The sequence below is a fragment of the Syngnathoides biaculeatus genome, chromosome 8 (genome assembly GCF_019802595.1).
Source record: "Syngnathoides biaculeatus isolate LvHL_M chromosome 8, ASM1980259v1, whole genome shotgun sequence".
Classification (NCBI taxonomy): Eukaryota; Metazoa; Chordata; class Actinopteri; order Syngnathiformes; family Syngnathidae; genus Syngnathoides; species Syngnathoides biaculeatus.
This window is the reverse complement of record NC_084647.1, coordinates 32705428-32733191: the sequence shown is the minus strand read 5'-3', so window position 1 is coordinate 32733191 and position 27764 is coordinate 32705428. Positions and strand designations below refer to the sequence as shown.

The 27764-nt window shown below is 40.6% G+C and overlaps 1 protein-coding gene across 1 annotated transcript; it reads left to right on the top strand.

Moving 5' to 3' along the window:
• Positions 1–532: 532 nt before the first annotated feature.
• LOC133505328 (porphobilinogen deaminase-like) lies at positions 533–26868 on the top strand. Its single transcript, XM_061828471.1, has 14 exons — positions 533–1042; positions 4258–4311; positions 9693–9765; positions 11270–11319; positions 12294–12349; positions 12664–12741; positions 15753–15830; positions 15936–16011; positions 17067–17180; positions 18591–18629; positions 18749–18868; positions 19626–19679; positions 21351–21437; positions 24982–26868. The coding sequence occupies exons 1-14, from the start codon at positions 1019–1021 to the stop codon at positions 25153–25155; spliced, it is 1077 nt and encodes a 358-aa protein (XP_061684455.1). The 5' UTR covers positions 533–1018; the 3' UTR covers positions 25156–26868.
• Positions 26869–27764: the final 896 nt, after the last annotated feature.

The window sequence follows — 27764 nt, the reverse complement described above, 5'->3', positions numbered from 1 at the left end:
GGGTTCACTCTGTCGATGTCTGCAATAAAACTAGGTTTGCTCCTGTGTTCAACACTCCGCCTCCGACTCCTTTACTTCTGCGCTACAAGTGAATATTTGCAAAAAATAACATACAAAACCCAAAGACAATGTTAATTAGGTTATAGACTAAATAGCCTGCCATCGCTGTGTACTCAATCGTTGTACTGTATTCTTTTTTAAATGTATGTTTTACACAATGGCCCAACATTATTGAAATTGGCGTACATTACATTACATTTTTGTACATTTTTTCCTTCAGTCACTTTCAAATTTCGTTTTTGTATGTTAATCTTTTCACTTTGATGGTTGCCCCTTCTGTAAATACAGCTGCTGGGACTAGCTATCTTACCATCTACCTAGTTATCTCTTGTGAGCATCCATCCATCCATTTCCTCAGCTGCTTATCCTCATGAGGGTCGCGGGAGGGCTGGAGCCTATCCCAGCTGTCAACGAGCAGGAGGCAGGGTACACCCTGAACTGGTTGCCAGCCAATCGCAGGGCAGACCGAGACAAACAGCCGCACTCAGAATCACACCTAGAGGCAATTTAGAGTGTCCAATTAATGTTGAATGTTTTGGGGATGTGGGAGGAAACCGAAGTGCCCGGAGAAAACCCATGCAGGCACCAGTAGAACAAGCAAACTAATTATCAAAGTCTATATCTTTTCAAGGTGGAAGATATGGCCAAGAGCTCATCAAAACGGAAAATTCACAATCTCGGGAAATTTGAGTACGTATTGTTAAAAACAAAAAGAAGTCAAGACTTGCAAGGTTATGACCATTGGTTCTGACTCAAGAGAACCAATCAGCAAAGCGAAGTTGAACACCGAACAAGGAAATGACTTTGGATGCAGTGCTGACGTCAAATTGACGGGACTTGAGGAGCTACGTAAAATGAGCGGTCGGCTTTTGAAGGATTTCCCACAATAATTAGCCCGGTGGACGCCTAAACGCGCTGGAGTTTTACGAAAGCGAACAAAGTTAATCCGGATATTGCCATGGCGGAGGAGGCAAATGCTTCGGTAAGTTTTAACCGACTCTACTGATGTTTTCACTAACACGAGTGAATAGCCTCGTTGTTTAAAGTGGAGGGGAAATAGTAAAGTAAGAATTGTATTGCTAAGTGTTACTACTGCGTTCTTTTTATGTGCAAGGACAAACATTTTGAATGTTGAACCACGCGTGAAGCACAGTCAATGCTGGATGATGGTACATGTCGCCAGACGGGTTCCAATTGGTCAATGTTTACGTCTGTCCTGGTATTCTACATCGACATTGGACCTTGAAAACGAGAGGCGCGGCTTGACAATCGTTGACAGCAGACGTTGAATAGTTTGAATTTGTCAAAGTGTCATTTGCTCCACTTCTCAAAAGTAAATCAAAGATTCATTATAGTATAATGTATGGATAGGTTTCTAATTACGCCATCTTGTGTGTCATAGAGGTCAAAGAACACAGGTGATAGGTAAAGCGTGAAGTTTTTTTTCTATCGATAATTTATCCGATTTGTCTAAGGGTGGTGGTAACACACAAGATGGTGTAATAAATAAATTGAGGTATGTAATGAAAATAACAGCTGGATGTATCTCGACAGTGAATCTTAACGTTAACATGTACGCAACTACCAATGGATAGGTTTCCAATTACACAATCTTATGTGTCATAGAGGTCAGAGAACACAGGTGATAGGGAAGCGTGAAGTTTTTTTCTACCGTTAATTTATCCAATTGGTCTAAGGGTGGTGGAGACGTCATTGGAAACCTATCCATATGTACTTTAAAAAAATCAACTTTATTTTATTCGTTTGGGTTACTGTGAAGTAAATGATGGGCATTTTTAAGGTTTGCAGTTCGCAGCGAGCGAGCAGCTAGAGATCCCAGAAGACTGGAATACTACTGCCAAGGTATTCAGAGAGGCAGGCAGGAGAGAACTTGGGGTGCGTTATGGTAGGAAAGGGGAGAAGGAGACTTGGTGGTGGAACCCCAAAATACAGGAAGTCATCCAGGGAAAGAGATTACCAAAGAAAAAGTGGGATACGGAGAGGCGTAAGGAATACATTGAGATGCGTCATAGGGTAAAGGTAAACGTGGCAAAGGCTAAACAAGTGGCTTATGACAGGATGTACTCCAGGTTGGATACGAAGAAGGAGAAAAGGATCTCTACAGGTTAGGCAGACAGAGGGATAGAGATGGGAAGGATGTTTAGCAAGTAAAGGTGATTAAGGATAGTGTTGTAAATATGTTGACTGGTGCCAGTCGTGAGCTAAGTAGATGAAAAGAGTACTTTCAGAAGTTAATGAATGAAGAAAATGGGAGAAAAGGTAGAGTAGAAGAGGCAAGCGTGAATGATCGGGAAGTGGCAATAATTAGTAAGGGAGAAGTTAAAAAGGCACTGAACAGAATGAAAAATGGAAAGACAGTTAGTCCCGATGACATAGCAGTGAAGGTATGGAAGTAATTTGGTGGGGTGGCTGTGGTGTTTTTGACCAAGTTATTCAATAGAATACTAGCAGGAGAGAAGATGCCAGAAGAATGGAGGAAAAGTGTGCTAGTCCCCATTTTTAAGAACAAAGGCAATGTTCAGAACTGTGGAAACTATTGAGGAATAAAGATGACAAGCCACACAATTAAATTATGGGAAAGAGTAGTTGGGGCTAGACTCAGGACAGAAGTAAGTATCTGCGAGCAACAGTATGGTTTCAAGCCTAGATAGAATACCACAGATGCATTATTTACCTTGAGGATGCTCGTAGAAAAGTACAGAGAAGGTCAGAACGAGCTACATTGTATCTTTGTAGACCTAGAGAAAGCCTATGATAGAGTACCAAGAGAGGAACTGTGGTACTGCATGCGCAAGTCTGGTGTGGCAGAGAAATATGTTAGAATAGTACAGGACGTGTGAGAGCAGCAGAACAGTGGTGAAATGTTCCCTAGGTATGTCAGAAGAATTTAAGGTGTAGGTGGCACTGCATCAGGGTTCCACGCTGAGCCCCTTCCTGTTTGCGGTAGTAATGGATGGGCTGACAGACGAGGTTAGACTGGAATCCCCTTGGACCATGATGTTCACAGATATTGTGATCTACAGGGAAAGGAGAGGAATGAAGATTAGCCAAAGTAAAACAGAATACATGTGTGTGAATGAAAGGGGTGGAGGAGGAAGAGTGAAGCTCCAGGGAGAAGAGACAGCGAGGGTGGAGGACTTCAAATACTTGGGTTCAACAATACAGAGCAATGGTGAGTGTGGTAAGGAAGTGAAGAAACGGGTCCAAGTGGGATGGAACAGTTGGTGGAAGGTGTCTGGTGTTCTATGTGACAGAAAAGTATCTGCTAGGAATAAGGGCAAAGTTTATAAAACAGTGGTGAGGCCAGCCATAATGTACGGATTAGAGATGGTGGCTCTGAAGAAACAACAGGAATCAGAACGGGAGGTAGCAGAAATGAAGATGCTGAAGTTATCGCTTGGTGGTAACAGGTTGGATAGGATTAGAAATGAGCTCATTAGAGGGACAGCTAAAGTTGGATGTTTTGGAGACAAGGTGAGAGAGCAGACTTCGATGGTTTGGACATGTTCAGAGGCGAGAGAGTGAGTATATTGGTAGAAGGTTGCTGAGGACGGAATCTGCCAGGCAAAAGAACGAGAGGAAGTCCAAAGAAAAGGTTGATGGATGTTTTGAGGGAGTACATGAGGACAGTGGGTGTTAGAGAGAAGAATGCACGAGATAGGCTTAGATGGAAAAAGATGACACGCTATGGCAACCCCTAACGGGACAAGCTGAAAGAAGAAGAAGCAGTTACCAGCTAGCTGCCTTGCGTTTTACCCCCTAAGAACAGATTTGTTTAATTGACAAATATCCTTTAACTGGTACTTTATATCTGAAAAAGCTTTGGACCACACCTCATACCCAAAGCTGCCCCTCCCTTGCTTCTTATAACGGACTCAATGGACTGGTCCTTATCTCTTGGCAACAGGGATGTATTGGGGTGGAGGTTGTGTGAATGAGGGCTTGTCTGCTTAAAAGAATACTCTTTAGAATCTTGAGGCTGTATGACTTCACCAAAGGTCCTTACCCAGAGCACAGCAGGCAGACACTATAGCTTCTACAGTGCACAAGCTGAGTAATGGAGGAAGAACTGCTCAAGTATATCAGGGTGAAGTCAGATTATGTTTTACAAATGAGGTGTCTGAAACCAACATCAGACGATTGTGACTTCTTTAACTTTCTTTTTCACTGTTGTAGAATGGCGATGGAAAAATCAGTCGTCTCATCCGGATTGGAACCCGTAAGAGTCAGGTACCGTATTGTATGGAGTGGATTGGATTTATTTAAATACATTTATTCCACATCCTTGATATCAATCTTAACATCCATCCACTGGTGCGCTTTTTGTCTTTATTTATAGGAAAATTCAGCGAATTGATAGAATTACTGGGGCTCAATTGTAGAACAGTGATGTTTTCTTTTCCAGTACTAGTGTAGTACACGTAGTCCAATACAGTACGTAGTACAGTACTCCTCACCGACTAAATATGGAATAACATCTTACTAGTAAACTATTGTGCTACACTAGTCACACAACTAAGCCTGGCTAATAGACATGTATCATGTACTAGCAGTTTCCTGCAGTCTCCTCATCAAGGTTTTTGAATGTGTTCAAAGAGCATAAAAGTGACAGCTACAAGTAAAAGAGATGTTACTCCATAATAAAACTAAAATACTCACTGACATGTTGGACAGTTGAATGAACTGGAAGTTGTTTGAGGAGGAACACTGTCATTTAAAATAATTTTAATTTGCCAAGTATGTCAAAAACACACTTGGAATTTGTCTCCAGTAAGTAGTTGGGGCCACTCTAGTAAGACAACAGACATCTACTGTGACAAAATATATTTTTAGCACATAAAAACATGTGACAAACAGTCATTGAGAAATTAACAGTTGCCAGTAATGTTGTAATGCTGATATAATGGTGAGCCGTTAAGCAATTTAAAGGAGTTTGGAGGTAGAGATAATCTGGTACAGTGACAGTTTTGTAACGGGTGAAGAGTTTTCAAGCACTTTAAGCACTCTAAAGTGACAAGTCGTGCTATAATCTGGAATTGTGACAATTGTGCAAATGGTATAGACACGTCTCAAGCACAAGTTGCCAGCATTGGTCAGCGACAGATATGCCAATAGTGCAGAGGGGAGAGACGACTGCAGTGAGTGCACAAATCAGTCACTCATACATTTGACGAGCGCGAACAGGCTCGCGCGCCTCCGTGCTCATAAATCTGTACATTCGAGCACAAAAAATCACACGCGTAAAATTTGTTACGAGAAGAAAAAATAAATAATGAAAGACGTCGCTTATTTTGTGTAGTCTTGACATTAATTTACGTGTGTATTTAATAAACGTTGTTAACTAAACGAGCCTGCTCCAAAACAACCAGTATTTACCCCGAAACAGGAAATGCAAGTTAACCGTACTGAGCATGTACGGAAGCCGAAAGCACATGTTCAGAGCTGCTTCACATACTGTGAGCACATTTACGTAGAAAGTCATCAACATAATGGGCCATGTCAAAGGAAATTCAGTTACACCAGGGGTGCTCATTGCGTCGATCGTCAGCCAGTGTTACGGCGTGCCCCCCCCCCCAAAAAAAAAAAAAAAAAAAACACGTGAGACTATCACGCACCTCGTCGCTTGATTCAGGTGTGGCCAATGCTCAAGCGCACGCACATAAAGGCGCGTGTTCGCAAGCCAGCCTGCTATTTACGGCAGTCCCGCGATGCGTGCCCCCCCCCCACGACAATACATAACAATTGCTGACAGGAATGTTTGTTACAATGTATCGCTAGCTTGTTGCCACTAACGCCGATTATGTTGAACTATACTATCATCATCTTCAAAACATTGCAGGTACAGACCGTTCATGTTTATTTCTTGACAGGCCAGTGCATTTAACTTTTCTTCAGATAGTTTGTCAGATCAAGAATTTTTATTGATTGAAAAATTTTAAATACCGTTTTATATCATGTTGTACTAATATCATTGGAAATGATCATTTCTGAGATTGACATTTTAGTTTTCTATTTCAGTTATGTATTTATTTTATTTTTAATTTACAGTTATATAAATCCAGTAAAGTATTTTAAGGTCTTGAGATTCCATCCCGAATCACACCCGCAGCTTTATCTGCGAGGATGACTAACCACACCTGTACACTTTTCAAATGTGAGTGACTGACAAATTATGTAGTAATGTCCCAGGAGAGAAGTGCAAAATTGGCTGCATATAGTTGGACATCAACTTTTTAAGTGGTTGATGGCAAGAGGGAAGTTAGTGAAATTCTATCGATATTGCTAAAAGTAATATGTTAGATAATGTAGAATAATCGTATTCACATTTTCCATTTTTTTGCAAGGAGAGTCTTTACTATGTTAACATAAATTCCATTACCAGCTCTGTTTTATTTGATTTTTGGGCATTTCTCAATCAAATAAAATCAAATCAAAAGCCTTTATTGTTATATTATGTGTGCATATGATAACAAGCACAACTCTACAAGGTGCTTAAACCAATACTAATACAATAGAATAAAATACAGTAGATCTAAGAAAAGTAACTAAGATAAAATATTTAATATTAAGGCACAGTTATTGTTAAAAAGAACTAAAAAAATAAGGTTAGTCAGACAGTTTTATTGCCCATGTTCAGGCATTGGTAAGATTATTGCACATCTGTTATTCCACAGAGAAGTAACAAAAGAAAGTGCAGTTGCACAGATTTTTATCATGGTGGTGAGGTAGTTTTTATGTTTAGGGGTGTTGATTTGCTCTAAGGAAAAAAAGCCTTTGAGTCTGTCTGAGTTTTGTGGCAACCTGTAATCCCTGCCAGAGGGCAGCAGGTTAAACAGGTAGTGACCAGGGTGAGAAGAGTCCTGAGCAATGTTAAGGACACGAGATTAAAAACTCTTTGGAGTTTTAACCCCTCCTCGAACCGTCACCTTGTCGTGGTGCAGGGCTTTGTGTGTCCCGGTGATCCTAATTGTCTGGGGCTTCATGCCCCTGGTAGGGTCACCCATGGCAAACAGAACCTAGGTGAGGGACCAGACAAAGTACGACTCCAAAACCCTTATGATGAGTACAAAAATTTAATCTTGGTTTCTCTTGCCCAGACGCTGGTCACCGGGGCCCCACTCTGGAGCCAGGCCTAGAGGTGGGGCTCGAAGGCGAGCGCCTGGTGGCCAGGCCTGCACCCATGGGGCTCGGCCGGGCACAGTCCGCAAGGGTCACATGGGTGCCCCTTCCCATGGGCTCACCACCTGTGAGAGGGGCCTTAGGGGTTAGGGTCTGCTGGGAACAGCTGGCAGATTCCCCTGTCAGAAGGAATTTCAACTCCCATCTCCGAAAGAACTTTGCTCACGTCCCGGAGGAGGCGGGGGACAATAAGTCCGAGTGGACGATGTTCCTCGCCTCTATTGCCGAGGCGGTCAACTGGAGCTGTGGCCGTATTTTGGTTGGTGCCTGTCGTGGTGGTAATCCACGAACATATCACCAACAGTGAGGAATGCTGTCAAGCTGAAGAAGGGGTATCGGGCATATCTGGCTTGTAGGACTCCCGAGGCAGCTGATAGGTACCGGCTGGCCAAGCGGAATGCGGCTTCGGTGGTTGCTGAGGCAAAAACCCGGGCGTGGGAGGAGTTCGGTTAGGCCATGGAGAAAGACTTCAGGACGCATTCCAGGAAATTCTGATCCACCGTCCGGCGTCAAGAGGGGGAAGCAGTCCACCATCAACACTGTGTATAGTGGGGACGGGGCGCTGCTGACCTCAACTCGGGATGTTGTTAGTCGGTGGGGAGAATACTTTGAAGACCTCCTCAATTCCACCAACACGCCTTTCCACGAGGAAGCTGAGTCTGAGTGCTCTGAGGCGGACTCTTCTATCTCTGTGGTTGAGGTCACAGAGGTGGTTAAAAAGGTCCTTGGTGGGAGGGCCCCGGGGGTCGATAACATTCTCCCAGAGTTCCTAAAGGCTCTGGATGTTGTGGGCTGTCTTAGTTGACACGCCTCTGCAACATCGCGTAGACATGGGAGAGAGAGTTGGACTCCGCCAAGGCTGCCCTTGGTCACCGATTTTGTTCATAACTTTCACAGACAGAATTTCTCGGCGCAGCCGAGGCGTCGAGGGTGTCTGGTTTGGTGGCCTCAGTATTGCATTTCTTCTCTTTGCCGATGATGTGGTTCTGTAGGCTTCATCAAGCCATAATCTCCACCTCTGAGAGAATCAGCACCTCCAAATCTGAGACGATGGTCCTCAGTCAGAAAAGGATGGCGTGGCCTCACCAGGTCGAGATGAGATCCTTCCCCAAGTGGAGGTGTTCAAATATCTTGGGGTCTTGATCACGAGTGAGGGAAGAATGGAGCGAGAGATCAACATACCGATTGGTGCGTCTGCAGTGACGCGGAGTTTGTATTGGTCCGTTGTGGTAAAGGGGGAGCTAAGTTGAAAGGCGAAGCTTTCAATTTACCAGTCGATCTACGTTCCTACCCTCATCTATGGGCATGAGCTGTGGGTTGTGACCAAAAGAACAAGATCCCAGGTACAAGCGACTGAAATGAGTTTCCGCCACAGAGTGTCAGGGCTCTCCCTTAGAGATAGGGTGAGAAGCTTCGTCATCCGGGAGGGGCTCAGTGTAGAGCCACTACTCCTCCGCATTGAGAGGAGCCCGATGAGGTGGCTGAGGCATCTGATTCGGATGCCTCCTGGCCGCCTCCCTGGTGAGGTGTTCCGCGAATGTCCCACCGGAAAGAGACCCCGAGGACGACCCAGGACATGCTTGAGAGACTACGTCTCTTGGCTAGCTTGGGAACGCCTCAGGATCCCTCCGAAAGAGCTGTAAGAAGTGGCTGGGGAAAGGGAAGTCTGGGTATCCCTGCTGAAGATACTTCCCCTGCGACTCAACCCGGATAAGTGGTAGGTAATGGATGGATGGATGGATGGAGTTTTTAATGTAATGTGCCATTCTTTCTGGCTGTTATTCATCCTATCAAGGCCTCTTTATACTCGTGTGTGTGGTGTGACCGCATTGTCACTGTGGCTCTCCCACGCGCTCTTATAATTCAGTGCAACCCGCGTGAGCAGTTTTGAAAATGTGCTGCAGTTTTTCTCCAGGTCAGAAATGTCCCTGCGGCTGGTATTGGTGAGGACTGAATGGGCGGAGTTTCCTCAGCACATTTTGGTCATTTCCTGTAGCCATTTTTACTTTCCTCTCCACAGCAAGTAACAAAGCGACAACAATGGCGACCGTGGAACAGTGTCTGTTTGAACAAATGGACTAAATGTCCAGATGATACGTTTATTTATACTGCAAAATCGATCAAGAAAGCGGTGGCGTAGGTGGTTAGTGGAGTCGGGAGGAATGGTGAGTACGTCATCACAGCATGTGACTAAAAAGGACCAATCAAGAGATGAGCACCATGGCTTTCTCTACACACAAACTTTTTTGACGTGTGTGCACCAAGTTATACAGAGTCGCTGCGCAGGGCAGTGCTGAAATCACATGATGCATTGCGGCTGTTGTCAACCGCAGGAGTATAAAGAGACCTGAACACAATGCTCATTTTGTGCAAGTCTGATCAATTACAGGACATAAAAATTAAGCTGAAAGGGTGTTGTGTTCTTCTTATAGTTGGCTCGCATTCAGACTGACAGTGTTGCAGAAAAACTTAAAGAGCTGTACCCTGACATCCTTTTGGAAATTGGTAAGAATCATCACTGCCATCAGTTTCTGTCCCTTGTGTGATGGGTTCCAGCACTCCCGCGACCCTTAAGAAAATAAGCAGCTTGGAAAATGGGTAGATGATCATTCTGATCACAATATCATTTTTGTTCTTTTGTTGATAACATCATCAGGGCTGTGAACATTTTCAGTTTCAGCTTGTGGAAAGGATGCTGTTTATTAGCCTTTACAAAGTAATATTTGTTAAAATCACCTGAATTCTGTGCAGACAGCTCTCTCTATCACTGTTTGTGTGTCTGTCTGTCTGTCTCTCAAAATCCATAAGTACAGGGAGTCCTCGGTCTACGACTGAGATCTGTTCCCACAGTAGCGACTTTAACTTGAATAGTTAGACTCAAATCGGATTTCACCGTTAAAGTCAAAATTTATAAACTGCTGGGATTGGTTTCAGCATTCCCATAACCCTCGGGAGGATAAGCGGCTCAGGAATGGATGGGTGTTGGTACTTCATATAAAATACATTCAAGTAAATAATATACTTCAATTACTATTAGGGAAGGGAGGCTGCGCTCAGCTGTTGCTAAGTAAGCAAATGCAGGTAGCTGTTGCTTGTGGAAAATTCCTCCTCGGCGTCCTCTCCTTTCTGCTCTTTCAAAGTTAGGAAAATACGCCATGCCTTTTCCCTTAATGAACCTGAGGCTGATATGAAGCCTACGTTGATTCTGATCCTCAATCCAGAATGAAAGGAATCATTCCATCTCTGCAACAGTCAAAGAATGTTGCTTCGTTTTTTTTTCCTTCACAAAAAAATTTGCTCCATGATCAGTGTATCCCTCATTGGGGTGAAACCAATCACATGCGCTAAAATATGGGCTCTCTCCTTAATAATAATGGCCACTGTCACATGACTGAAGCCCAAGCTTTTATGTCTTGTCATGTCCGTCTCATGCCACGGTAAAAAAAAAAAAAGAAAAAAAAAATAGCTTTCTTCTTTTGGGCCATAATGTTTTAAAAAGGTGGGCGAAAAGGGCAAATAGACACCTAGCGCACAAACACAGATAAGCCAAATGCATGCGCTGAGCACAAACACTATTGTGCTGGGGCCATGATGGCGGACAATATTCAGGTGTGTAAAGTCTCTTAAAACGAGAACTCCCTATAGTTGATTTACTCTGCCGTCTGAGTTTTTTATTGCCTATAGAAGCCACTAGATGGCGGCAAAGCACTGGTTTTGTCTCCTTGTACCAAAGCAATAGTGTACAAATATACTTGTGTGTGTCTGTGTGTGTATATATGTTTGTGTGCGTGTGTGAACGTACAAGTGAGTTAATTAAATAACTATAGTACCTCTAATAATTGGGAAACTACTTTCACTGATATCCAGGAATTTAACCTACAACCCCAATGAGGACAATGGTACTGCATAGAACACGGTTGGATAGATGGATGAAATATCATTGATTGTTGATGTTTTAATGCTATTCACCAGGAACTTTGTGTAATCATTTTACTGTCTTCTCTTTCAGTGGCCATGTCAACAACTGGGGACAAAATCCTTGACACAGCTTTGTCAAAAGTAAGGGATTTCATCAATGTCTACATTGAAAAGTCCCCATTGTGATCTGTGTTTAAATGGGAAACATTTTCAGGTGTGAACAATTTTAAGTCACTTTTTTTGCCAGATGGTGACACTAAGGCAAATGACATGTTGTCATAAACATTCGTGGAAGTGGTATAGAAGACGGTAACATCTGTTGAATTCAACCAAGATAAAAGTAAAATAAAACATGGAGTGAGTACTGATTAAGATGAGGCGGCCTTTGTAGCATTCCTAACTTAAATGCAGTGGAAGTTGGGTGCTTTATAGTTTATTAACATTTTGTTGATGAGCCATCAGAGAAGTGGAACAGTGGATAACTGATTGGCACATCTGGCTCACAAATGCATGTTCTCTCCATGCTAGCACGGGTTTTCTCCAGTTATTTTGGTTTCCTCCAATGTCCCTAATACGTGCATGGTAGGTTGATTGAAGAGTCTAAATTGCCTGTGAGAATGGATGGTTGTATGTATATGTGTCCTGCAATTGGGTGGTAGACTGTCCAATGGTGAAGCCCGCCTCTCGCCCAAAGTCAGCTGGGATAAGCTCGAGCATTCCCGCGAATCGAGTGAGGATAGGTGGTACGGGAAAATGGATAGAAGGATGGATGGACTCATCACAGAAACAAAGAGGGAGATTTTCCCTTTGTGTTTGGGACCTGAGGCACTTTACATTCAGGTGCAGAGAAAATTCTGTTCGTTTTTCTCGAAGCGCTAAACACATTAGAGGGGTGGTTAACTCTTCAGTTGCACACCGAGCAGAACTCTTAAGATATATTGACATCTCCCACACTTCGATGTGAATGTGTTACCATAGGGTAGTGATGACCTTCTGGATGTTCTGATTTTCTTATCTTGTGATTTATGTATAAATTTGGGTTATGTTACGGCTGTAGGAAGTATTAACAAGTATGACATTGACTAAATGCCAATGTTTTTTTTTCTTCATTACAGATTGGGGAGAAGAGTTTGTTTACCAAAGAGTTGGAAACTGCTCTGGAGAAGAATATGTGAGTAGTACTGGCCAACCCAATATGGCTTCACTTACAGGTCAACCAATGGCCTGCATATACAGTAGTTGAAACATGCACGTTTACTGCAGCTGGTATTTACTAAGTACTATAGCTAATGTATGAGTGGAATTTCAAAGCAGAATGTGGATGAATATAAAAACACTGAACAGCAGCTGCAAGTAATTTTCTTTCAGCCACCTGCTGAGGTTATGCAGAAGTCTTTAAAGCATCTCAAACACTTGTCAATGGTTGTATTATACCACAAGGAAATGGAGCATGTACTCATGACTGTGTTCCTCCGTGTCCCACAGGGTGGATCTGGTCGTCCATTCACTCAAGGACCTTCCCACCACACTCCCTCCAGGATTCACCGTTGCAGCTGTCCTTAAGTGAGTCACATCTGTCACTGCATGATGCCTTTCTACAGCTGTGTCAATAAAGCAAAATAACTAAGGAGAAAAATAAATACTAATAAAAATGTGTAAAATGGAATGCAGAAAAAGTATTGCTCAAGATATTGAAATCAAAGTGCCTTTGCATTAATAGCGTGGCTAGAGGAAAGATGAGAGTTCAGAGTGGTGTTGACTCTCAGAAAAAAGCTGTTCCTTAGTCTGTTGGTCCTTGCTTTTGCGCATCTGTACTGCTCCAGATGGCAGGAACTCAAACAGTTCATAACCGGGGTATGTCGTGTCCTTAATGTTCTGAGCGCTGATGAAGCACCCAGATGAATAAGGTCTGTCACGGAGGGTAGAGAGCAGCCAACAGTCTTCTCTGCTGCTTTGATTGTCCACTGAAGCCTTGCTCTGTCTGCCTCAGTGCAGCTTCCGTACCAAATGGAGAGACAGTATGTCAGGAGGCTCTCGATGAATGAGTGGTAGAAGGGCAGTCGCAACTTTGTGTCCAGGTTGTTTTTCCCGAGGACTCTCGGGAAGTGGAGACGCTGTTGAACCTTCTTGGTGACCGCTCCGATGTCTGTCCAATGTATTTAGTAACAATGTAACAACTGAAACTGTCATGAAATAGTAATAACAAGAGGGCCAATGTTTGATAATTAAACACGTCAGACTTAACTTTTTTAACAATACTTGTTCACATTATAGTCGTGGGTGATATGTCTCAGCTCATTTTGGGAGATCTTGTTACATGGTACACCTTGGACTGGTCGCTTAACAATCGCAGGACACATATACTGTAGACCAGGGGTCACCAACATTATTGAGGCTAAGCGCTACTTTGTGAGCACCGATCGTATGAAGGGCTCAATGACCTGTTTGTGGCAAACTTCCAAAATAACAAAACTCCTTATAGTTTACAAATATTTAACTTTTTTTATATCAGATGGCATTATTTAAAAAAAATCATTAATATAAGCAAGTCAAATTCAAAATTTAAAGCACAAATAAAAAAATAACAATTTGTGACCTCTGCTATTTTTAGAACATGCGTCGCGGGCACTGTGTTGGTGATCCCTGCTGTAGACCATGGGTGACTAATTTCTTTTAGGTCAAGGGCAATTTGATCTCAAGTCGACCATACTAGTATCTGGTATTTGTGCCCTAATGAGCTATAAATAACGACAGTTCGAAAACTTTTCTCATTGTTCTAGTGCAAATAATTTCATTTAATTTGAAAAACATTCTGATTTATTGACTATTATCTTGTTCCAAATTATATGAGCAATCTGAGTACTGAACAAAAATTATTGCAATTCAAACAATATAAATCATTGTCTTCACTCACACATGTGGAACTTGCAGATTACAGTGGATCTATGTATATACTAGATGTACCTTTTATAAAACAACTTAAGATCTAGAAATTATTTAAAATTTACGTCCAATTATACATTCGACTGCAAATCTTAACACCCTCAATTCCGTCATCACAATGCTAGGGATCTCACAAATTAAAAGTACCTAAACATTGTCATGGTCTTATCTTGAGTCTATCTGAGTTGTTGTGCTTAAAAATAGGTATTGTTATCAAAAGTACATATAATATTAATTACTTTGATGATAATACGAGTCGTAAAAAGTGAGCTGTTTTATTAAAATGCAAATTTGCGAAAGTAAGACTTGACATCCCATCTCGGAAGCTAGTGAAGTGACCAGGGCCATTTTACCATATTGTTTTGAGCCATATTTAGACAATATGCGGATCACTTCTCACTAACAACAGACTCCCCGACAGACAGACGAGGAGGACTAGGACCCTGAAGAAATATTCAAAATGGCTGGCCGATAATTATTCGATTTACTAACCCTTTTACAAATCTTGTCTATGTAGTATACTCAGCAGGACCCATGCCGGGGGAAGTAAATACGTCAAGGCTGCCCATACGCTGGTGGTCGGTAGAAGGGAGAGCTCCTTTCTCCTCCCCACCCATGGTGCGACCGCACACGACCGCCTGCCTCCCCGCCCGACCCACATCCGTGTCAGGTGTAACGGCAGCCTGCGCCACTGCTAACGGCGGCCCGCACGTATCGAAACATTGAGAACCCCTGACTTATGTACTCTACTTAATTAAGTTATTATGAGGCCGATCTTTTGTTACGTTCTGAGAGAAGGATGACCTCATCGGACGCGGATTTCTAGAATGTTCCTATCAGGACAAGGATAGCTGTCGTCGAAGCTTTTTATTAGTACTGCTGCTTTCGGACAAGTGCACATGTACACAGACGCCACACTTTCTTTTTGACATTTCTGCAATATCCGCTGGAAATAACTTTTGCCGATTTGGAACATTGGATTCAACCACGGCAACTATACATCGTTTGGCTAGTTAGCTAGTTAGATCAAATTCGCAGTTGTGGTGGGGGAAATTCATATCGCCATACTTCAGCATATTGTCGGATTTTCTTTGTGTAATTTTTTGTGGTAAAGATAAACTCTACCTAGCATAAAATATATTTTTTAAAAAAGGCAATTTTATTAAAAACATTTTGAAAGGAATAAAATGTACATAGTGTACAGTAGTATTTTGAAGTTTTAATTAAAAAGTATCAAAAGACTTTATAGTAGTAGAGTGGAGGGTAATAGGAGTGTGGAAAAGGTTAATGAGAGTCCTGGGAGGTGCATACAGCTTTAAAACATTAACAAATATTGGAAAAAAAAAATCTATTGCCGTGGATTTAATCTATTGCGGCGGTGGTCCAGAACCTCAACATTGCAAAAATCAAGGAATTCCATTATATTTTTCCCCAAAAATGTTTGTTAAATTCCCTTCTGTACAAAGTTATTGACATTCGACTTGACAGGTTCCTCGGTTGGTGCACCATTATAAAACTGCAGCCCTGCTGGTTGGCCACCTTTATTTGTAAACACCTTTACAGGATTAAAGTAGAAAGAATATACTGTACTCAGCCGTTGCTTCTTTTTGTTTTGTTTGTTTTTTTTTCAGGAGAGAGAACCCACACGATGCTGTGGTACTACATCCGAAGAATGTAGGGAAAACGTTGGCGATGCTTCCAGAAAAAAGGTACACCCTACTCACTAAATCAGCCCGCTTTGTGTGGCGTGATCACATGCAGTAAGGAAAACAAATTCATGCTGTTTTTTTTTGTTTTGTTTTTTTAAATAACAGTGTGATAGGCACCAGTTCACTGCGTCGTACTGCTCAGTTGAAGAGAAGATTCCCCCACTTGGAGTTTAAAGATATTGTATCCTTATTGAGGTGTAATTTCATTAAGATTTAGTTTTTTTTACCTGTCCTGCTCAGCTGCATGGGGATGCAGAATGGTGGATCTGCATGACTTGTGCTGGAACAGTTTTGCTGTGAAACAGGGAAGTTTGAAATCCTCCCTATGCTTATTTTTTAATTATTCTGATGTTTATTGAAAAATGGAGCAGGACAGTAAAGGGCTTTTGGGGACAGACTGAGTGAGGGAACAAACAGAAGTAGTAACCCTAACCAGGTTGGAGAAGTGATAATGTTTGATTCAGGTTTGAGGCAGTGAAAAATTGGAGCATAATCACTGATTATTATTGGATGTAGTTTGGGACTGTTTTGAAAAACTAAGTTCTAGTGTTTGTAAGAGAGTAGTCCAACAGAACGAGCAATGAAGGAGTGGAATAAAACAATGTAGTCCCTTTTTGTACCATTTTTCTGTTACCCGAACAATGGCTGTTATATTTAATGTCAACATTTTTATCACTAAATATAATTCTGTACGAGGGCGGAATGAGCTTTTGGTAAGTAGGGTGTGGTGGGGGGGTGTTACTAAGAAGGGGAATGGAAGTAGAGAGAGAAAGATAAGTAAAATGAAAAGGGACAATGTCTCATGTCAGTGAATGGAGTTGCGATAGGATGTGTGTGATTCCCTTTTTTTTCTTCACTAAACAAATTATTGAAGAGTTTCCTTTACTAAATACCAAATATTAGAGAAATCTTGGAAGAGATACAATTAAAAGAGCCAAGGGATCGGCCACATGATCTCACCTCTAATACAGTAAGACTGGATTTTAAATTTCGTCCCCTTACTGGCCACAAAAATGTATGCACTTGACTAATCTAATCATTCTGTTTAAATAAGGCAACTAAAATATTAGACCACCTCTAAAATTATTATCGCAGTAATAAAAATGTCAAATTAGGACTCAGCTGGCATTGTCACTCAAAATAGAACATTCTCAGCATACCTAGTGGACCTAACATAGTGGTCTGAAAGTGATTATATTGTTGTGGAGATATATTCTCCTGAGCATTCCTCTCCAGCGTGGAAACTTGAACACCAGACTGAAGAAACTGGACGAGAAGGAGGACTTTGCAGCCATCATCCTTGCTGCTGCAGGTTTAAGGAGAATGGGTTGGGAAAACCGAATCACCCAGGTTCTGTTTTTTATTTACTTATTTATCTATTTATTGATTTATTTATTTATTTATTTTTAAAGCATCTAGACCTCTAATAAGGTTCTGGTGCAGTGAATCTTGACTTGTCTGCAATGGCACATTAGTTTTCAATGAGAGATCATTCGTTGTGCTGCAGGAAATGATTCAATTTCCATTAATTGCTCTGAAAATGTGTTTTTACTGTCAACCGTCAATAAAGTGCCCCTTGCAAGTGATGACAGAACTTGCATAATCAAGCCGCATTTCCACTTTTCAGACTTTTTTGTTGGGTGTTAAGATTTTATTCTAATGGAAAAAGGAACACTGGTCTAGTAAGTTGTCATATAACATACTGTCAACGCCTCGCCCGATTAGTTGGCTGGCCAATTTCATTCATTTGAAGACAGAAAACGGGTGCTTTCCCCCCTTCGTTTTATTTTATCTATATATTTACACATTACAATGTTAGATAAAGATAATGACATTCAAAGTAACATTCTCTCGCAAAATCAGAAAAAGGCCAATGATTTTTATCGCTGTTGTGAAGTGTTCTTACGTATACTAAAGGACGAAGTACAGTGGAACCTTGGACTTCGAACAACTCGTGGTTCATACAAATCAGACTTTGACCAAAAAAATCTGTGTAAAAGAAAAAAAATTTCCTTCGGTGTTCGACCCAATTCTCAGAGTCCAAACACCCGGGCAAAGCTGAAGCCTTATTGATTGTGTCGCTGAGTCAAGCCGAGCGATGCCGAACCTATCCGGGGTGGTGCCAAGAAGAGCAACTGCTCACTTCGAGTCAAAGCAGCCAGTCATCGTGTGAGCACACACATTCGTGAGTGTGTATCGGGATTTAAAAAAAAAATCTAATTCACTATTTTTTTTGCCAAGGTCCTAATGAAAGACAGTGGTGCAACCAGCAGCAAAGCAAAAAGGAAAGTTGTGTGAAGGAAGGAGATAATCGCTAATTACAAAAATGGGGTGCACGTTCATTTGCTAACTAGTATCGAAATATCGAAAAAATTTAAATGCTAAACAATTAAGTTGCTTTTTATTGTTTAGTTACAGGGTGTACATGTTTTTAAAAATGGGAATTAAAATGGGAATTTACTATTTGGAGGTTGGGAAGGGATTAAATTTCACATTATTCCCTATGGATCAAAAATGTTTCAAAGGTTGAACAAATCGGACTTTGAACACTACAGGTTAACGTTCGAACCTGTACATTTCACTGTATTGCGAAACAGTCAAATGTACTGTGTAATTTTTACTGTTGTAAGGGACGAAAACATGTTATCCATTTAGTTTTTTTTTTATATTATTTAGCAAATCAGTTATCTGCCAAATATTGGAATCAGCCTCGTAAAAAGTGGTATTACTCTGGCCCTAATACTGTTTATCCTCTGTTAGATTCTGGAACCTGAGGATTGCATGTATGCTGTTGGACAGGTGGGAAAAATGATTGCCTTCTAAATTTTGCACAAAAGCACTTCTTGTTATTGCAGTCTTTTTTTTTTTTTTTTTGGGGGGGGGGTTGAGATATAACATGTGTGTGCGTGTGATGTTAGGGTGCTCTGGCCGTGGAGGTTCGAGCCAAAGATACTGATATCCTCGAGATGTTGTCTGTGCTAAATGACACCGACACTGTACTGCGCTGCCTAGCCGAGAGAGCCTTCCTCAGGCACCTGGTTCGCAGACGCACACTTACATACACACGCACTTCTATTCAGTTCTACAGTGGAACCTCCAAACTTGAAACCTGTCTGTTTTGTGATATTGGATGATTTGAGTTAAGTTGAAGGGTTATCATTGATAGATGTCATAAGATGGCAACAAAGTACACATTTTCTCCAAATGTAGCTCTGTCACGCAAATTAAATTTTTCTAGGGCACCAAGATGAAACTCCATGGCTGTAAAGCAAAGCTTAAAAACTCATTTGGCCTAACTGAGAATAAAAGTGAATAGCTTGCAGTATGGCTGCACAACATTAGAAAAAGTGACATGATGTTGATTTTTGCAGTATTTGCTATGCCTGTAAAAAAAGTACTGTGAAAATTATATTACATAGTCATTCATTATTTATTGCACGGCTTTGCTCTACAAATATCGTAAGGGGCATTATCACAATAACGATATTTTTCCAATATATTATTCAGCAAATACCAGAGTTTAGATAAAAAAAAAATCTGTTAATGCCTAACTGCCAATATGAGGAACCTCACTGCAAAGTTAATTAATCCAGAAAATGCTACATTTATGGAGTTTATCCTTGAGATGAAATCTTATCAGTAGTGTTGAAGACCTGTATACATCGCACAAGAAGTCTTGTGCGACTTTTGAGACCTATTCATATCCAAACATCAAAATGCGGAGCTTACAGCTTCAGAGGTTCCGCTGAGCATTGACATCCCTATGCAGTATGCTCAGCTAAGTGTCTTTTGTAGGAGGGAGGGTGCAGTGTTCCCGTGGCTGTGCATACAGAGGTCAAAGACTCTCAGGTAACTTGCACAGTATTTTGTTTGGCTTGTTGTAACTAAAACACTAAAAACATCCATTGATTTTCGATACTGCTCTTCCTCATTGGGGTCATGGGTCACCTGGAGCATATCCCAGCCAGCTATTGTGTACCGAGAGGCAACGTAACCAACTCCAACTCAACCAGAGCTTTAAAACATGATCATTCTAATCAATTTGGGCACCGTTTGGGATTTTATTGTCAAATTGCATAATGCCTTTAGAGACTGAATGATTAAACCAAAGAAGAAACATAAATGCACTTTTTTTAATCACTGCAAACATGTTATTTTCTTGTCTTGTTCATACTAAAATTGGTTTGAATTGTTTTGTGCCTGACGGGCTACAAGTGCATCTGAATAAGTTTGAATATTGTAGAAAACTTCATTTTAAAAAGATGTAATTCAGTTGTTTGATTCATTATAAAAACTCTAAGATTCACTACACACAATGGAAAAATGTATTATGTTTATTTTGTAGTAGTTCCATGATTGCAGTTTACAGCTCTTGAAAACAGCAAAAGACGGAGAATTAACAGGTTATTTGGCATGAATTGGCTTAATGAAAAAATATCTTGAGTTTTACTTTTCGAAATCAACTGCTGTACTGAAATAATCTCTCTCTCTCTCTCTCTCTCTCTCTCTCTCTCTCTCTCTCTCTCTCTCTCTCTCTCTCTCTATTTATTTATTCATTCATTCATCATTCAAAATTGCCGACATAAACAACCTTAACTGACGGGACCTCAGAACTGTGAAGCCAACGCTTTACCAGCTGATCCGCCGTGATTAAGGACACATTTGTCTTGTGTTTGTCAGCCTGATTATAAATGTCATTCAGATGCGACACAATTGCCTTGTCAGTATTATCCATAATGTGTTGTTGAAACTTTAGTAGGTAAAGGGGAAGGCCACTCATTGAAAATAACAATGTATCTGACAGATGACACGCTGTGGCGACCCCTAACGGAACAAGCCGAAAGAAAAAGAAGATGGGTCATGTCATTGGTACTGTAAGTTAAAAATAAATATTTTTATCAGATATCTTTTAAACTTGTTTATATTGGCAATTTTTAAAGTTCCCAGTCGCTGACATTTTGTCGAGTCACGCGACCTACGTGCACAGATGTGACGTGCCATGTGCTGAACCGAGGCTCGGTTACAGTCGCTCGCGGCCGGCCGCCGGCCTGGAGTTCCGTAGGCCTTTGTTTACGCACTTATGTCCAGTACGTAGGCCTCCGAGTAGTCAGACTCCGCATCACTCCCGTCCAAAGATCAAAATCAGCGCTGACAATAACTGTGTAGGAACATAACCAAGGCTCGGGTTGAGCACATGACAGATCACACCCGCTCATGTGACTCGCCAAAATCTCACCGACCGAGAACATACAAAATTGCCGACAGAAACAACCTTAAATGATATCTGATGAAAATCTTTATTTTAAAGTTACAGTACCAATGACATGACCTATCGGATACATTGTTATTTTCAATGAGTGCCCTTCCCCTTTAAAGTTGCATGTATCAATTGCTAAGTAATGTTCCACTACTGGAACTGGGAGACTGTCTTTACACTTCCAACATGGCTTTTTGGCCAAGCAGATCACACGTTTAAAAAAAAATACAGGCTGTCAGTATGTTCGTCTCTTGTGTCCACAGCTTTATTTGACAGGTGCCGTGTACAGCCTGGATGGTTCGGATTTGCTGAAGAACACCATGCAGACTAGCATCGCCACAAGTGATAAGGTAAAATGGATTAAAAAGCCATCATTAGATGTTCCTTACCCTTACCATGTTAATTTTTTTTAATCTGTTGCTGGTATTGGGAAAATTTATTTCCCATGTGAACTCATTCAAAGTTCTGTTCATTGTTTCAAAAATGAACTAATTCAGATCATAATTCAAAATTTTGAGCAAAGTTGACCATTTCAAAAATGAACTAGTTAACAGTTCCCTCTCATCCCCATGCTGCATGTAGCTGTCTTTTACTCTCAAAATACTGGCATTTCATTTCCCATTCAATCCTCAATGGTTGCCAGCTGCAGTTTCAATGTCAAAAACACGAATGGATAAAATGTTGCTTGAATAAAGAAATTGCTGAATGCCCGAATAATCAGAGGATTTTTTTTTAAATATAGCTATAATTAGGGAAAGACAGTACAGTCATTCATGGATAAAATCAATGATATTTTTACCCACGAATGTATTTATTTTTCATTGTTTTTTTTTTTTTAATTTGTGATCATTTCCCGCTTGTTCTTTTTAAGTTATATTTAAAGGTCAAGTGTCATGCCTATAAACATTCTAAAATAGATATTATAATGAAAAATACATATCACATTATTCACTTTGTCTATATGAAAAAATAAATATGAGCAGAGAGCGCGTCATCCTTGCGCAAAATTGGAAGTCTCATTCAACATTCAAGTGTTAACCATATTGCCTGCAACCTCATCAGCAGATGTTACACCAGGACATTCTCCATTGAAAACACACTGTGCCACCTGCTATGGGACACGGAAGCTCTTTTCAAAGAAGAGAACATCTCACAGTCGAGTGAAGTGACCGGGGCAATATTACCCCATCGTTTCGAGCCATATTTAGATGACATGCGGATAACTTGTAACTAACAACAGACTCCCAGACAGTATGTATGAGCCATCCCAGCCGAAGCAGTGCTAGGCAGAAGAGGCGCTGGCGAAGCAGTGTTCCGCGGACGAGGCGCTGCCAAAACCGTCCACAGCGGCGACAGGTACATCGACACATTTAGCCCCCCTGACTGACGTACACGGATCTTTTGTTACTTTCTGAGAGGATTACGTCCCCCCTGCCCCCAACTATTGTTTATTTTAGTCTCTCTATGCACACCTACCTGTCATTTGGAACCCACGAAGCTCTCGTCCTTTGCATCTGTGCAATCCTTTTTCACGACGAAGCGGGTCTTTTTGAAAAGTATGAAAAATTAATCCATCCTCCCGAGTGTTCCAACAATATCCAGCAGTGCAACGAGCCGGCATATTGGCTAACACGAAGGATCAAAGAGCTACCTTCCAGCAGGTAAAACTAGCATAAAGATACAAGCCCGCCTGAGTGTGCTACTGCCCCTAACATCCCTTCCTGCTTCTTCACCAAAACAAATCCCTTGAGAGGATTTTTATGGCAGAAGTTACAAAAAGCCATACATGTCAAAATCATGTTGTGTGGTTGAAAAAAACAGATGGGTCCATTCTGGCTGCCTTTTTTTCATTAATAACATACTAAAAATCATGCATTTCATCTCAGTGGACCTTTAAAGTTGCACTTTTGACATTGTTGGGGCTAGTGCACAAACGTGAAGGAACCAAGTGCAGGGAGGCAAGGGGGATTCCAGCAATCTCCAAAAATATTTAATGTTCAAAAACGACAAACTAAAAAGAGTCCCAACAACCAATAATCAAAGGAACAAAGAAAACCTTAAGTAAACCTAACATGGAAACAAGACAAGATGCGGCACGGAGAGACAATGGCTCGGGCACAAACAAACATGACGTCAACATCCAACGTACCAACAAGAACTGAAAGATCCTAGGGCGTGAAATACACACAGACTGAGGAGACAACGAAAAACACTTGGACAAGACACAAATGGCTGGAGGGAGCTGATTGGTCGACTCAACGGAGGAGGCGAAGACCGCTAGCAAAATGAGCACAACCAACTCAACCAATACTTAGACCGTGAGAGTTTTGGTACTTGAACAAATACATAAGTTATTATAAGTATAAGTTTTGAGACGAATGAATAATTGTTTATTATACTTTTATTTATTTTGTTATACCTCATACTTTTATAAGGTGTGAATACTTTTTTGTGTTGTTTGTTTTATTATCCCTTTATCCAGTGAAGAAAATAAGCATTTGAACACCCTGCTATATTGCAAGTTCTCTCACGTAGAAATCATGGTGGGGTCTGAAATTTTCAACGTAGGTGCATGTCCACTGTGAGAGAGAGATAATCTAAAAAGAAAAATCCATAAATCACAATGTATGATATTTTTTAACCTCTTATTTGTGTGATACAGCTGCAAATAAGAATTTGAACATCTGAGAAAATCAATGTTATGTGGTACGGTAAAATTTGTGCGCTGCATGCTACTAGTACCAGCTCTAGATGTTAAGTATTGTCACTCAGTACTAGTAATACATAGTTGTCAACCCGTATTATTACACAGTTGGGATGTTGTTCTCCCAAGTGCAACAATGCTCATTATGGCCAAACAGTTCAGTTTTTGTTTTGGCAGATCACAGCACAAAAATTCTTCCAAAAATTAAGCTCTTTGTCGCTTTTTGCATTTGCAAACTATAATCTGGCTTTTCTCTGTTTCTTTTGGCGTAATGGCTTCTTCCTGGCAGAGTTGGCAGTGTGGGCATTCAGCCCATGTTGACAAAGGGTAATGAGACACTCTTACCAGCTTCAGCCAGCATCTTCACAAGGTCTTTTGCTTTTGTTCCTGGGTTTATATGTAGATTTTGGACCAAAACACATTCATCTCTGGGACACAGGACTCATCTACTTCCTTGGCGATATGGCTGGACATTTCTAGGGTGTTTATACTTGCACATAATTGTTGTTTGAACAGAAGAACTTCCAGGCATCTAGAAATTGCACCCAAGGATGACACAGACTAGTGAAATTTCACAATTCTCTTCCTGGTATCTTAGCAGATTTTTTTTCTACTTTTCTATCGTGTTACTTTAAGAAGCAGTATGCTTCAGGTGTAACTTCAAATACATTTAAAGCTGTCTCTAATCAACATGAATGCTTTCAATGAACATCACAAGCTTCTAAATTAATTAAATCTGGGTTTTCCCAAATTGTTTAAAGGCATAGTAATCTTTCTGTCTGTAGACTTCTGACTGAGGGGGGAAAAAAGCAACCAAAACTTGACTAAAACAAAAGTTACAAAAATTAATTTTTCTGGCATTTAGCAAATAAAAAGCAAAGCAAAATTTTAAAAAAAGGGTTGTCATGTCAGACTGGGGAAAAAAAAGTATCCATTTTATACAGAGCATGTAAACTTCTACTTTCAACTGTGTATTTGAATTTTTCCCTCATTACTGAGGGAAAAACAAACACGGAGGGGCCCAGTTGTACGAGAGTGCTGAATCCTCTTACTAGTGAGGACTAAGAGTGTACATATAAACTGATTTCTGTGTGTGGCAACCAGTAAGAGACCACAATTCCATTAATCAGAGTTGAGACTTCACTCTATAGCGAGAAGTTTGACAGCATTGTAACAAAGTTGTGTTTTAGTGCCAGCAGGAGGTGGACGAGCAAGTACAGCGCGTGGGCATCACAGCCATCAAGATCTGCAGCGGCGCTCAGGACAATGCTGAGCGTCTGGGAATGGAGCTGGCCAACTTGCTCCTGAGCAAAGGAGCCAAGGAGATTCTGACCGTGGCCAGACAGCTCAATGATGCCAGATAATGGCCGCTTGAGGGCCATGCAGTGCCGTTTGGCTCAGCGTGGTGCAATGCAGTTAGGTTGTTCGGCGGTTTTTGTTGTGATGACCTCACAGAGACCATTTGTCACTAAAAGAGTGTTTTTGGAATGGCCATGAAGCGGAACCAAACTATCTTGTTTGCAAGAATACGTGACATTTCCCCCCACGAGTTTAAATATGGTATTCCAATTACTATTGCTTGTTTTATTGGTTAATATTGAGAATATAAATGAAACCCATTAAGTCATCAGTTTTCATCCTTCTCAGAAGGCTGCCATTTTGGCAGTATCACCGTCTGCTGTCAACGAAAATTGACATTCACAACAGCGCCCATACTTGCCTCGAGAATGTCATGTGAACAAGCCCGGGAAACAGGTACCAGACTTTCCATTTAGGCTGTGAAAACTAGCATAACTACAAGTAGATAACATGATGATCTGAGTGTTGAGCACATCTGCCTCACAGGTCTGAAGATTTGGGTTCTAGTCCCAGTCTGGCCTATGTGGCGTTTGCCTGTCCTCGCCATACACACACAAAAAAAAACAACCCATGAATGGCAGGTTGCGAATTGTTGTCTATTTGTGCCCTACTTAGGGGGTACTCCCTCACCCCCGAAATCCGCTGAGATAGGCTCCAGCGCACCCGCAACTCTTGTGAGGCTATGTAGTTCAGAAGATGGATGGTTTTAAATGTAATCGTCATACATCAAAATAGCCGTCTTCAAAAGCTTCTCCAAACCTGCACCGTTAAATTGATAAATATTTGAAGGCTTGGAGTTTTACTGACCCCGTTTTGTAGGTTTGAGTGATTTTTGCTTCGGTTTGATGTTCTAGCTGTGAGTATTTATGAACTTGAGACTCATTTCACCTGTAAAATTTTCAAAACTGAATGAAAATACAACAACGTACATCCTTGCAAGACGCTGTACTCAACAGCATAAATTTTGCAATGCAAAATGAAATATTTTGCATTTACCTTCTGTTGCTACTTCTTGTCTGACTGCAGTCTTTTCCCAAGGTCTTAAACCACCTGCAACACCCCAACAGAGTCCCTAATTTTGAGCACTCATCATCAGAATTTGGTCATGTTGGATCTGGATCAGACTGATCTAATCCAACTTTGCTTTGAGCAGCTACGATGAAAGATGTATTCCATGAGCAAAAACAGGAATTTCAAAATCTGGAAAATTTTTAGCCAAACTGCACATTGTGGCCTGGGAGTTTTGCTACATTGCCTAATTGTTCTACAAAAGCCAATTGATGAAAAGACAATTTAATTAAGTTTAGGTTTTATTGTGTGGTGAACACTACCAATTATATTATTACCTGCTATGGAAGGCGTACCAGTTTTGGAGTCCTGTCCTAAAGGGCTCAATATTTGGGTTGCCTTCGGCTCTTTTCTAATTTTTCTGAATGTGCTGTATGAATTGATACACACCATCCACCTTAAAGTTCTTCATTCTGCCTTTTATAGACACACAAAGTTTGAAAATACCATGTGTTTTGTTTTACAGGCTGTTTGGTTTTACCCCTTGAGTTAGTTGTTACTTTTTTCAGCTTTAAATGTTAACTTTTGTTTTGTACAATGTCACAGTACTCATTAATAGGCTATTCAGAAAATGTTCCCTCAAGTATCTTTTTGTTTGGTTTACCCTTTGTGAACATGGCATCTATTGAAATCATTGAAATAAAATTATATGACATTCTTTTGTGTTCTGTTTTCTTATAAATCCAATTTATAATTGCCACCAATTATCAAACTAAACATGCCAATGAAAATAAGCCCAATAGGAACATTTCCCAGATCTTGAAAGAAGTTTTCCAATTGAAAATATTAAATACCATAGAATGTAGACATGATTAATGAACACCCAATCATTTAGTAACCAAAGACTGAATTCAAAATCTTACTCAAAGTGGAGAAAAGAGAAAAAAAGGCCACAGGGTGATCCAACATTGGTGAAGGTACAAATAAGAAAATATTCTCAATATTACACAAATAAGCTGAATGCATGTGAGAAAAAAACTTAATTGAGGAATAGCAAACACATTTTAGCAAATTGGAATTTTTAATTTAGATGTACTCATGCAAATAACCAATAATGGTCAAGATCACAGTTTTAAATAACCCAATTCAGACACATACACACACAAAGCCTCCAGGAAAGTTGAGATGTTTCATAATTACATCTTTAATGACAAATAAATATGCTGTATAAAATTGTCATGTTCCAGAATAAATAAAATACAATGAGCACTGGTCACTATGATAATTTTTTTTCATTACATGGCTTCTAGTTTCCTCCAAAAATGGATGGATTTTTTTTTTTAAGGAACCATAAAAGAAGGTGAAAACAGAAATAACACCGACGTGAGATTTGCCTTTTGAGGAATTCATTAAAGCAACAGTAGATTCGACATACTGTATCATGCAATAGAAGAAACTATTTTTTTAAAAATGTATATTCAAGCCAAGTAGTTTCCATGAGAATAAATGTTTTTCCTGGTTTGATTAAAATATAAAAGAAATATTGGTCACAACCTTGTTATGAAGGATTACACAAAAATTCGTTATAAAATGAATGATAATTACC